The sequence below is a fragment of the Taeniopygia guttata genome, chromosome 7 (genome assembly GCF_048771995.1).
Source record: "Taeniopygia guttata chromosome 7, bTaeGut7.mat, whole genome shotgun sequence".
NCBI lineage: Eukaryota > Metazoa > Chordata > Aves > Passeriformes > Estrildidae > Taeniopygia > Taeniopygia guttata.
In genome coordinates, this window is record NC_133032.1 from 2,471,192 (window position 1) to 2,485,060 (window position 13,869).

General features: G+C 43.4%; 1 protein-coding gene across 2 annotated transcripts in view; it reads left to right on the forward strand.

The window, feature by feature from the left end:
• IQCA1 (IQ motif containing with AAA domain 1) overlaps positions 1-13,869 on the forward strand; it is a 100,275-nt gene that overhangs the window by 63,521 nt on the left and 22,885 nt on the right. For both annotated transcript variants that reach the window (XM_030277045.4, XM_030277046.4), the window contains exons 10-13: positions 3,156-3,262; positions 3,467-3,556; positions 9,929-9,990; positions 12,447-12,529. In XM_030277045.4, the coding sequence (XP_030132905.4) occupies positions 3,156-3,262; positions 3,467-3,556; positions 9,929-9,990; positions 12,447-12,529 (342 nt within the window). The remainder of the gene's footprint in view (positions 1-3,155; positions 3,263-3,466; positions 3,557-9,928; positions 9,991-12,446; positions 12,530-13,869) is intronic.

Here is a 13,869-nt window from a genome sequence, read left to right on the forward strand (position 1 = left end):
TATTTGAAATCGGTCACTTGCTATCAGCATTTGCACAGAAGTTCAGATTTATTAGTGCAGAAATCTTGAAAACATGATTGAAGCAACAGAGCTTTATTAAGAATTTTTTTATATCAGGAGTAATTCAAAGCCCCTTATAAGTGTGTCTAAAGTTCACCTAAATAACAGCTGACCAAACAACAAACATCTTTGTTTTGTCGCAGCCCCCAACACTTAATTTTAAAAAAGTCTTCCCATCCCATGAAACTGTTGCTTTTTACATAGCTTACTTAAATATTTTTTAAAATATAGATCAGTTTTGACAAAAATCTAAACATTTCACTTACAAACTTCTTCACTCTGTGTTTTTAAGTCCTCTAGCAAACTAGAGCTGCTGCCTAAACTTCGCTGGAATTCATGAAGCCTTTTAGCCTCCTAGAGCTGTATCTGGCCTTTTTTCTAGTTGCTAAACTCCACTTGCCAAGCCCTAAAGCACTTATTTTAAATGATGTGCTTAGAAACAGGCACTTTGTGTGGCATCTCCTTTCACACTGCAATAGCCAGAGTTTACATGGGGCAAATGTAAGGCTGAGCCTTTACCTCCCTCTGTACTTTTGCAGTGTATTTTTGCAGTGTGAGGCAGCAATGTGTCATTTTCCCCAATTCTACAGCTGACCAGTAGATATTTATGACTTGTTCAGCATCACAGAGGATATTTGAGATCAAATACTCCATGGTATGTCCAAATATTCCTTGAAGGTGTGGTAATACTCTGTATTTTTAACCAGCCTTCAAGAGATTCAAATCCTTTTGCCAGGAGGTTCAAAGTGGCCATTTCAAGAGAAGCTTCATGATTCAAATAAATCTTTTATAATTGTTAGTTGGCTGTTCTGTGAAATTCTGGGATATTGGAGTTCCCTACTGGCCTGCAGAGCTGGGATGCTGATTTAGGAGTGGTCTGGGCTGCCTTTGAGCCCTGAGCTAGCTCTGCATATAAAACAATCCCAAAATAAGCATATACTATTTTAGAAAAGGTGACATAAATTTCACTACATACACACAGGCACAGAAATAGCTCCTGGAGCTGGCTGACCCTGCCTGTAACAAAATACCAGACTCTGCTGACCAGCCAGTGAAAACATAACATCCTTAGCCTCCTGACCTCCCTTTAAAATTAACTTTGAAACATTTTGTTGATCTATAAAAGAATAACAGAGCATCTAACACCTATGAGTTATTGATCTCTCTACTAAAATTAGACCACTCTAACCCAGTGGTTAATATAACTCAGATAACTCATTTCCAGGTAATACCAGAGTCTGGGGGGAGCCTGCCTGGTTTGCCTGCAGTGGGTATTAACCACTAATCAATCTACAAAATGACAATAAACAATTATGAAAAAAAACCAGAATAGAAAAACCTACAGATCCCTCTATGAAAAATAAATCTCTAAAGCCTGGTACTCCTGTGAAAACATAGCCCTTGCAACCTGTTGACCCAGTCAGGAAAGTGTTTAAAAATTCACATAACTCCTATGTAATGTTCCCTTTCCCCAAGGCTGGAATTCTAGGCTGGAGGAGCTACCTCATAACTTGGGCAAATCAGCTTTTCCTCCTGAAATATTACATGACATCTGCCATGCCCTCTGATGACCCACAAGTAATTTAAAGAAATTAAATGTCTGTACTTTGGAGTTTCTTCCATTACCAAAATATCCCCTGTCCTCCTCCATCCCCACCATTCTCAGCGGTGAAATCAAGATTACTCACCTGCAGGAACTATTCCCTCTATAAACTTTGTAAGACTACAAATCCTCTGCCTGGATTGGGCCCTGAAATTTTTTTGGGGGATGGAAAGAGCATCCAGTCTTGGATGAACTAAAACTTGGATGTTAAAATCTTTCTGAATTTGCACGGTGCCTTCAGCAGGCAAGGGGTGCAGGGGAGAATATCAAATATAATATCTGTACAAATAGAATGTCTGTACAAAACTGACTCATAGAGGAGCCAACGTTTGAAAGTGGAAAACTGTCATTTCAAATCACTGGGAAATTGAATTAGCACATACAGCTGGAGATTAGCTGTCATTTAGGAAGATACAATCAGGGCCTGAAAGGCAAGATATGAATTGTCTTCCTTCAAATTACCTCAAGAAGTGTAGGAAAAAAAGAGGTATTTCCATTAAAATCAGGCACTTGGAGAACTCCGATATGCACCGAGCTCGTCAGACTTCATTTAGTTTTCTTTCTAAAGAGCAAATTGCAGTTTGCCTCAACAAAAATAATGAGCTGCACCTCAGGATCATTAGGTACTTTATCATAAATAGCTTTTTTTCATCACCAGTTTCACAAATTCGCTGTGACTGGGTGTTAGGTCTGCTTATTACTACTTCTTTGCACAGCAATTCAAAACAGAGGGGCTGGATCAGGTAGGTCTCATCTCTTTTGGGCTTAGCTTTTAATTTCTGCATTGAGCTTAAAATCCCCCAAAGTGGAGCCTCTGTGTTGCCATGCATCCCTTGTAGTCAGCTGCAGGTTACTGTTCTGTCACCCTCACTGTCCCCTCCCTCTCTCCCACTTCCACGTGCTCAGTGCTGGTTTTATTCCTGTTCCAGTGCCCCTATTCCCATATTTCAGCCTCCTGGCAATTACTACAAAGGCCAGCTCCCCAGGATGCAGGAGTCATGAGCCATGGGGAGTACAGGGAAATTTGTGGTTTGAATTAACCCCCTTCCTTTGGTCCCCAAGCCAAGTGACACTCGTGGAGAGCACATCCTTCAGGGCAGGAGCCACCCCTGTGCCTTCTTCATGGAAAAGACTGAAGCCCTGTGCTGTGAAATAAAAAAAATAATGCCAACATCAGGCATGGGACTGGGCTCGTGGCTCACAGCTTTGCAACCTCCAAATGACAACCTCACTATCCCATTATCCTCCTGAATTCTGATACCATTCTGCAACCCAAGGCAAGAGAAGAAATCCCTTACAACCTCAAGATTTGCAGATCCTAACACAACAGGGCTCTGAACTTGGTAAGGGTCCCTAGAGCCTGCTGCTTTCATACGTCTCATCATTTAATAAAAGCTGCCTACAACCACCCTTTCTTTTGCCTCCAGAAGCAGTTGGAGAAACCAATGGCTTCTGTAACTTTTTCCCCTTTTTTCTTTCTTTTGGCTAACAGTCTTTTGGGAGAACAGAGATAACAGATTGGATTTTCTCCAGGATCATGACCCAGAGCTGATCAAAGGAGAGGAACGGAAAGAAGTGGAGAAAGAGATCAGAGTGCAGGTGTGCTTACAATAGCAAGAGGACATTGATCACATGCATTGCCTGGGTATATTTTTCTCCAGCTGTAAGAACTGGCCCTGGCACAGACCTTCCCTCCTTCCAGAGTCCCTACTACCTGTTCTTTGCTTGTTCAGCTGAACAATTGTCTGGGGTGAAGTGGCAGAGCAAAAAATTGAGGAAGATTCCTCTGTTTGTCTTGAGCAGGTGGATGAAGTGATGCGGGAGAAGCTGCTGAGAGTCAAACAGGCTGTGGATGGAGAGACAGGTCTTCAGGGCAAAGCTGGGAAAGACAAGGTAACAGCAGCAAGGTGGGAGATTTGAGGGGCAGTCTCAATTCCATCAGTGCAAACCTCAGGTACAAACATCAAAATGTGCCCCCTAACCATTTACTGAATCTCAAGTTAGGAACATCTGAAAAATCTCTGCACTTGTGAGTAATTCCAGGGCCTTCTCCATTAGCTCCTGCTCTTTAAGTTGTATAAATATTGCTTAGGACAAGTTAAGCTATTCCAAAGATAAATCACTACAAGATATTTCAGATTTTCACCGTCCTGAAATCCTTGGATGCAGTCAAACAGCAAAATGGAATCAATCCCTCTCTTTAGGCTGACCAGTTCAGATTAATAGTTTTCCAAGGAAAACAGAGATCTGGAGGCCAGTGAGTTTTCCAGCTGCTGGCTGTTTTCCTCCTAAATAAGGACTGGTTATTATGTTTCGAGACCATACACCAAAAAATTCCCTCTGAATGTTTTGATGTAACCTTTCATTTGTCTGTAACACCACATAGATCACACACAGCCAGGTACTCATTAAGTTACTACATCCTATTGAAGGGTTTGGGAATTTGCAATTAAACCATGTTTATTTAGGCATAAAAAATAGGTTAAACCCACCCCCCCCAAAAAAAACCATAGCACATGTCATGTTCACATCTAGTTTTAGAGTATTATCATATGAAGAATTCCACAGCTTGTGGTTCTCTAAAACTCCTTACCAAAGCATTTAAATTAGAGATCATGTCAGTGCAAAATAACTCAAAGCTTACACCCCACCACTCAATCAGCAGATCCACTTAAAACCCTCAGGGCAAATAGCCAACCCTAATCTCATGCTGTATTTCATTTCTGTAATACCTTTTAGCATGCAAATACTTGCTGTTGCTCTACTTCTACTCAAATTATCTTTAAAAATGCTCTTTCACCTGACAAACCTCTAGGGACAATCTAATAAGAAAAGACTGGGGCAGCTCTGAAAGCTGATCCCAATTGGATTCCTAAATCTGTTTCAAAAATAGGGGGGGAGGGCTTAAGACATACAGACAAAATATTGCAACAATCTCCCCCAAGTTTTCATGGGCAGACACATTTAGATCAGCTGGTCAGTGCCCTGCTGCAAAATGCCACACTGGAATTATAGAGCTTTATGTTAGGGGCTGGGTTGGGTTTTTCTTTTTCCCTTCAGTGTAGTGTTGAAATAGCTTAGGGTGGAGGGAGATTATTTAACTTTTATCTTCCCAAGTTGTGCCAGTAGCCTGAGAGAATGAGGCAGGAAAAGAAGTACTAATTAGATAATAGAAATTCCTTAAAGATTTCATCTGAAAAAATCCCACCCAAGCCAAAACAGTTCTATTTGAGGAATGGAGAACGAAAGGAAAGAAGCAGTGTTAGTCAAAACACATCTTCCCTATGCAAAGCCATTTAAAATGTCCATTCAGCATTGGCAAAGGCTTTTTCCCATTAGTATTTGCATAAATATCTCAGTCGTAAACCAAACGGAGTGCATACCTGTACACACAGACTGCAGATCTGCTTTAGGATAGCCTGCTCTAGATAATAAGAATGATATGAGCTGGAAGGTTTTGGAAATAGCTCATTAATTTATTATTCAGAAAAAAAAAACCTCTGTTTTTTCAAGCCACGTTTGAGGACCCATATGTCTCCCCTCAGCTATGCAGCATGAAATAACAGGTTCAGGTTCTCATTGGAGCCAGGAGTGTGTCTGGAGTTCAGTGTGAAACATCCCCCTGCCAAAAAACAAAAGCGGATATTCTGCATTTTCAAGAGAATTCAACATTCTTCAGAGAAATCAGACATTCTCCTGTACTCTGGCAGTGGGCAAGGGGAAATGAAAGGGTGATTTCTTCAGGAGAACTTTTACAGGTGGAATTTTGTGTCTAGGGACCATCATCACAAATTCCTGATGCCACATTTGGCCATTCCTTCTGGTTTAGGGAGGGATTTCTTCTGCTCTCTTTGTCAGGGAATGTCCCTACCAGAGGTAGGTGTTCTGTGCTTTTCCAAGCCTTAAGAAGAGTAGTTCACAACTCAGAAAATTTCTGTCAAATGCATATTCAAAACAAAACATCTGCCTGACCCACAGGAATGAATCTGAGTTTTAAAGTCTCTTTTGTGGGAATTACAGCAAGGATATATTTTGGAACTGGGCTCTAAAGGGAAATTTCTCCCCTCCAGTCAGTGTTCCAGACATCTCAGGTCTTAGATAAAAGAAAAACAATATATAACATCTTCAGACCTACCCAGAGCCACTCCTTTATTTCCGTAAGTACTTTATCACTGATTCCCAAACCTTCAAATACCACTTACTGCTAAAAGCTGACACTTAACCCCACCAAGAGCTGCTCTTAGAGCTCCTGAAGATAAGAATCCCATTTGCCAGATTTGTGGAAGAATGAACTTGGGTGAAAAAATTGTTCTTCTCATGACAAGTTGGTCTCCAGAGCTGTAGGCTGATCTGGAAATTGCAAAACTAATTAGATTGCACCTAATACTCAATAAAGCACAGTGCTATTACTGGAGTCACAGATCCTGTGCTTCTTTCCAAGCTGGAAGCTCCCCACACCCAGACTGTCCCACCTTTATGGCCCACCATTGACAGGGGATGGAGCAGTGTCTTGTTTGAGATACACTTTGCTGGCCTCTGATTTTTCCAGAGAGCTCCTGGTCCCATGACTGTCACTGGAAAGGGGATGAGGATATAACAGAAACAGGAATGTGGGTCAGCTCTGCTGTAAATTGCATTTTCCTTCAGTTTGCACAGTGGCAGCTCATCCCCTGCCCAGCCAGGGATCACCAAGCTGGGACTGGGAGCACTGGGAAAGGACTGGCTGAGGAAGGGCTGGGAGGGAGATGTCCTCTGAGTGAGGAACGTGGCAGTCACTGATCTGGAAGTTACATTTAAGAGCTTATCAGAGCTCTTTCTCTCAAGCCCATTGTGCTGCTTTTCCTGCTCTGTTCCCCCAAGGATTTATTTCTGATCCCCACTGCAGGTAAAGCAATGTATTGGAAATGAACACACCCACACATACACAAAGGCATGGCCAGAATTCAGAGGGGAAAAAAGAAAAAAAAAAGACACAGAAAACCCAGGAAAGCGGGACAAGAGAACCTAACTGTGGAAAGCTTGCTTCTGGGCTAGGCCTCAACATAGATCTGGAGATCTCTTTTTGGTGAAACTGGGCAGAAGCAAAGAAAACCACAAATGGCTGTGACAGGCAAGAGATACAACTATAACTAACTATAACTATAACAACTATAACTATAACTAAGGAAGCCAAGAGAGAAGCTGAGTGAGAACAGAGGAAAGGCTGTGTTTGAGGGCTCTGATTCCCAAGCCCTGCTGGATTTCCTCTAACTGCTGCACCCAGAGCCCTCAGCCAGCTGTGGGAGCTGTCATCTCTTTGGTTCTTAAATCCAACAGGGATGGCAGAGCAGAGTCTTTCATTCAGCAAGTTTATGAATCAGTGAGAACATCTTTGTCTGAGCACTTTTTCAGTGTCATAAGCTGCTTGTTTTATCTCAACACTGCCAGAACAGACTTCTCAACCCAGGCCCAGTGCAAAGCTGCATTTGTCCAGCCTGCCATCTTTAGCATCTCACATGATCCAAGGAATTCCCCCAAAAAACTGCATCAGCTGCTGCTGGTTTCCCTTAAACCACAGGAGCACTTTTCTCCTGTTACTCTTCCCCAAGGGAACCTACAAGAAACATGGTGAGGGACTTGTTAAAACAGCACTTAGGGACAAGGAGGAATGGCTTCAAACTGACAGTGGGTTTAGATGGGATATTGGTAAGGAATTCCTCCCTGTGAGGGTGGGCAGGCCCTGGCACAGGGTGCCCAGAGCAGCTGGGGCTGCCCCTGGATCCCTGGCAGTGCCCAAGGCCAGGTTGGACAGGGCTTGGAGCAGCTTGGGACAGTGGAAGGTGTCCCTACCATGGCAGGGGTGGCACTGGATGATCTTCCAACCCAGCCATTCCATGACTCTTTGACCTGTGGTGGCCGTAGCTGCAGCCAGGGCTTGTGAGATCGCAGCCAAAGGGTGCCACAGATCCTCCAGTTCCAACAATTCCCTCAGGGAGACATTTGGATACCCTCTCCCTCCTGGTGCCATCCCAGCAGCAGCCAGTGCTCTGGAATTCGGTCTGAAATCAGGCTCTTGTCTGCTCCAACCTCTGGGCTACCCAAAACATTTTGCTGAGCCCACACAGTAGGAGAAGCCAGCCCCTGGGCACAGGACACAGCCCTGTGTCCCTGCCAGCTGCCACCTGAGGCAGAGCTCACTCGGTGGGAGTCAGCAAAGCAGGAAATCACCCAGTCAAAGGATGGCTACACAGGAGCTCAGCTGGCATTTCAGGGAGAGCAGCAAGGAGATCTCCATTATAAATGAGCAGCGTGTTCACATTCATTAAACATTATCATTTCCTAAATAAAAGTGGTTCCCAGTAAGACATTTTGGAGACAAGCCATTGTCTACAATTCATATTTGCCCTTATCACATCTCAGCCTGTGCCAAATTCCCCACAAATGCTGTTGTTAATTAGGAAAACACATTTTTCCTCCACACAGCTCATTTTTGTTTTGCTCTGGAGTTACTTTATTGGTGAAGCTGCCTTGAGGACAATACCAGTTGGCCAATAAATTCAACATATGCTTAGTGTCTTTACATAGGTTGAAACAAGCTTTTCTTCCCAGTCAGACACAAATATATGTAATTTCTGGCTTGTTGGAAGAGAAGTTAAAAAGACAAAACAGGAGGAACAGCAAAAATAAACCAGTGACAGCTTTAATATTTCCACAGTTGTTAAAACAGCATGGCATGTGCTTTCTTCTTCCCATTCCTTTTCTTCAAAACAAAACCCCCCCTGGCACATTTGGATGAATATTTGCTGCCAAACTTACTTACGTAAAGAAACCTGAGGTATAGTTCTCCAAATACAGAGTTGATTGTTTTATCCTAACCCAAAACATCTCCTTTTCCCAGCAGCTGATCCATGTAGTGCTGGGTTTAGGCTGCATTTTCATCTGCATTATCTTTGTGGTATCACAAACAGGAACAGGTGATTGAACCACGGGTTCCTCACATTGTGTCTTTCCTTGAAAACCTGAAATGGATGTATTCCTGAAGGCTACTGATCTATTCTGTGAAAAAGCCCAGCATTTTCCAGATAATTGGATAGGATTTTTTAAACTCAACAACACACCCTCCAGAGCTCTGCAGAAGTATTCACTCCTACAAAAAAAAAAGCAAAGTAAATGACTGTATTCCCAGGAAAGTGAACATAAACTTTTGGAAAGAATAAGCTGTCTTGTTCAACTAAGCATTTAAGCACGTGCTTAAATTTAAGCTGTTGGAGAAATCCCCTGGTGCACCAAGGTTTCTGTGTAAACAGTTCCACTGGAGCAATCCTGAGGTGCTTTGCAGGACTGGAGCTCAGACACCAGTGGTGGGCACTAACATGGATTAATGATGCCCTGTCCACACTACTAATTATCCCTAACCATATGTATGGCTCCTGAGCTGTAATTAATGGAGGGGCTTGACAAGCCTGAGTCACATCTTCCTTATTTATGTTTGCCAGGAGGTTTTTTTTGTAAGGTATAAAGAAATGAGGCACACGAGTCAAAATCTTTCTGTGGTGAAATTGTGGTGAAAAGATGAAAAGAGCAGGTTGTGTTTTTCTGACCTCTTCCAGCTTCTTCCCTGAGGCATTAGAAAAGAGAAGGATGTCCAGTGTTTAGGAGGGTCACCAGAGTCTCAGGAGCTTTTCCCCTCAGGGAAGCTGCTTATATATTTTACTTCACTATATATCTACTTTTTAAAAAGGTATAAACAGTCTCTGGAGAAGCTACTTGGACCCCACACCCTTTTCCTTCCTGCTTCCTTCTTGAGCAAGGGCCATATCCCCCCTCACCCAGAGAACTGGGTACCAGAAAAATCATGGTATAAGAATCATACAATCGGAAAAGGTCTCTGAGAGATCATCGAGTCCAGCCCTTTACCTGCACTGCCAAGGCCACCACTAAATCATGTCCCCAAGTGCCACATCCACACAGCTTTTAAATCCCTTCAGGGCTGGGGATTCCACCATTGTCCTGGGCAGCTGTGCCAATAAAAAACAAACAAACAAACAAAAAAATCTAATATCCAAGCAAAAGGAAGGAGAGAAGCTTCTTCCCTTGCAGCAAAATGACCCTGGGATGCTTTCCTATGTAGCAGTGGCACTGCTGGTTAAGGATATGGTTTTTCCCTTTGGGCTACATTCAAACGCTGAAACATTGGCTGTTCTGGCCCTCACTTTGCTTCATTACATTCAAAAATATTTTTCTGTGCTAAAGTCACTAATTCCTGCTCGCTTGTGTGGTCCTCAGGGAGGCAAGTCACCTGTGAAGAAAAAAATATCCGAGCTGGAGAGAGATCTGACACCTGAGAGGTAAGGAGAACCTCTCTGAATTAGATCTCCAGTATCAGCCTTGGTTTTCCTCATCTTCACCACTAAACATAAATTAAAATCCCCATTCTGCTGCCACACGCCAGTCCCATCACCTCCAGGCAGGTGAATTGCAGTTTGCAGAGCCAAGCACATGGAGCATTTCAGCAGGAGATTGGCCCTGTGTGCCCCTTTCCCCCTCTCTGCAGGTGCAGAAGCACCTGGCTGGTTTGCTGACTGCCAGATTTTCCATCCCAACAGGGGAGGCTGCAGAGAGACCCCTGCACTCCCCAAATCCCCTTCATGGCTGAGCTGTAGTGTGCATGCCACAAATCAGTCGCAGGGATCAATAATGGTCCTGGCAGACCTGGCCATTTCTTGTGGACCCTTTGAAGCACTCTTATTTTATTTGGAGGATCTGAGAGGATTTCTTCTTCTGCCCTGCCATTTTCAGCAACAGTGATGTGTTCCCTGATAATCCATCTGTTTTTCACACAACACAGAGACATCACCACAGGGAGCAGCTGATCCAGGAGCAGGGCTGGAGACCAGCACAATGCCAAACACACAATCAGTGAAATTCACCCCACAAACCCATTTGTGCAAGAATAGCCAGACCTGGACTCCATTATTTGGGTGCTGGCACCACACAATCAGCCAATGATCTCTTTACCTGCTTTAAAATATATTTTTAAAAATTTAAAAACACCTCCAAGCAAATATTTTTAAAAATCCATGTCTCGTGGATTATAACAGAGCAGGACCTCTCCTACAGAACAATGTCAAAGTCTGATATATTCCTTGCTTTTAAAACTGCTCTTGCACATACCTCCTTCTTTAGATATAAACTTACCATGCATCCAGCTGAAAAACATGAACATTTTAGTAGCTGGCTTTTTGTCTGGCATTTTGGCTCCCTGCTTTGTTCCTCCCTGCTGAGCATTTCAGAAATAACCCAGAGAGGGACTGAATAACTGAGATTCAAATCTCCCTTTTGGCCCAGTGAAAGGGCACAGGGGCCTTCAGTCAGCAAAGACTGGTCACATCACCCTCCCTTGGAGGGGACATGCATCATTTAACTGGCACAGTAAAAATAATAAAGCAGAAAAAGTAGAAGTCTTGCTCCCACCAGAGCTGCCAGGTTAGTCCCATTCCACCTTCTGCCTGTTTTATGATGCATTCCCAACATAAAACCACTGAGGATGAAAGCAAGAGTCAGAGCAGCAAAATCAACCTTGTTGAAGGTGCATTAAATTTTGGATTTGCTTATTGCTACTCCTACATTAATTGTGCCACTAAGACTGCATAAACATAAAACTCATCTGAAATGGAAAAAAGGCTGCAGACCTCAAATTATACCTGTAGGTTTATTAGCCAGCTGAGAGGCACTATTAAATATATTTATTGTAGCCAGACCAGGACATCCCAATTAAGATAGGTGAGAAAGGCAGAATAATTGAGAGGAAAGAATGTGAAAAGTGTGGAAAAACACTGAGAGGTCTAAAAAGACTAAAATCAATACTCTTTACACTGGTAATAGACTAAGAATTTCTGACGGGTTTATTCAGTTTACACATCATCCTGGAAGCAGTATTACTCTATAAAACCAAGTGCCAGAAATGTCATTGAAATTCATACTTAGAATTCCAAAAGATACTGTAGAGAAGATCCACATCAATAGAAAACCAGACACAAATTTAAGTGTTTTAACTCCTTCATTATTGGGATCTACTTCCAGCCACTAATGGAGATAGGGAGAAACTTCCACTGGGGAAGTTTTGCCCATTTGATGGAATCCCAAACTGGTTTGGGTTGGAAGAGACCCTAAAGCCCATCCTGTGCCACCCCTGCCATGGGCAGGGACACCTTCCACTAGCCCAGGTTGCTCCAAGCCGCATCCAGCCCGGCTTTGGACACTGCCAGGGATGGGGCAAAACTTCCACTGGACATTTTTGCCCCAGTCCCCCTCTGACCACAACCCTGCAGGTGGTGGATCTGAATGAGGCATTCCCAGTGTGTTCCCAGAGAGATGAGGCTGTCTGTTGCCAACACAATAAATTCCAAGAAGAATTAATGAATTAGTACTAATTGGAGAGCTGGGTGAACAGGTATAGTAATGTTAGGATTGCCATTATTGTGTAATTTAAAAATAATTTCCCAGTAATTGATATTAATGAATGAGTCCATTACACAAGTCATAACTGATCTGGCATCACCTGGAAATGGGTAAATGGAGCCAGCAGGAGAGGGGAACTCAGTGTGTGAGGGAGGGAAAGAGATTCCTCAGCACAAGACAGAAACTGTGCTTATTGATTTCACACTGATGGCACTAATCATGCTACCTCTGAGCCACAAAAGCCATTTATAAAGCTGGGCAAACAAGTAGTTCTCAGGCTGGCTCAGCTCTGAGAGCACTGAGCATTTCCTGACCATTTCTGAGTGATGTCTCTTGCCTGTAGGACCATTGATTCCCTGTACCAGGAACTTGCAGAAGAAGGATTGCTCATCCAAGTCAAGAATGTGAATCTCTCTGACTACATTGGTAAAGTACCCCTTTTAGAGCAAACGTGGCGTTTGATCAAACCCCCAGCCATTCCACCTTCACTGACCCCTACTTCCACTCGAGACTGAGTTCAAAAGTCACTGCACTTTGAATCTCTAAAGCCAGGTATGCAAATCAAGGCTGCTCAGGAGCTTTCACTTCTGCTACTGAAGCCAGGACATGTTTGCAGAGCTGGTGTTTAACTCCAGGCAGCAACACCAGCAGCCTTGAATGGTTGTGGATCTCACAGCCACTCTGAGGTGGAACCAGAACACCTTTAAGGAGCCCTTGCCAGGCAGTGGCAAGACAGTGCAAGTCTAACAGAGCGGGGCTCATCATCCATGCAGAATATTTCCCAGAGAGCAGCAAAAATTGTACCTCCAGCTTTTGTTGTCTTTTGAAAAGTCTCAGCACCTCCCGACTGCCCATGAACTTTGAGCAGTGCTTTGAGGCATATCTGGCCCTTCATTTGAGTAAGATGTGTCTCTGCCTAGTTCTGCATTTCACACTGCTCTTGTCTGGTTTCTGTTAGCTGCAACTGCAGCCAGACCTGCTTGTCTATGCTCTACAGAGAAAAAAAGGGGTAAAAAAACCCCAAACCCCACATTTTCAGACTTTAGAGAGGTCTAACACCATGTCCACAAACATTTGGTCACACACAGTGAAATCACAGCATCTTAACAGCAAAAAAAAACCCAGGATTGAGGTATTTCAAAGGCCATGGTTTGAATTTGCAGCTATCCAGAAGCAGAAGTGCTACAGGCTGACAGTACAAGGCCAAGGCAGAAAAGAAATGCTCTCCTATCACCCCCAAATGCCATGTTTATATAAACTCTTAGAAGCACCAGTTCAGCCTCCAGAGCCCCTGCCCATTCCTCTGAAGAGCTGTCAATTCTCTGAATTATGTGTCCCATCCATTTCATGCTCATTAAAGACCACCAAGTAAAGGAAGATTTTAATTCTTCTTCTGTTCTCCCAACCTATCAAGGTCACTTTTGTCCAACAAACATTCTCCTACTACAAATGTTTTTAAAACAGCACATCTCCAACCATTTTTTGAAATCCAAGAAAACTCTCTTGAAGTGTCCAAGGACACAGTCAAAGCCTGCAGGGCAAGAAGCCTTCATCTGCTCAGCCTTCCAGGCTGGAGCCTAAGGAAGGTCACTTCCAGTTCCTGGGGAAAGGACAAAGAGTGGAACTGTGCTACACAGCCAGTAAAGGCACCAAAATGTCCCCCTCTATGACAAACTGACATCACTGAACTAATTTTCTTGGTGACCTTATCTAAATTAGTCAGAGAATATCCACTGTGATTTATGTGCGGTTGCAATTAAACCCTT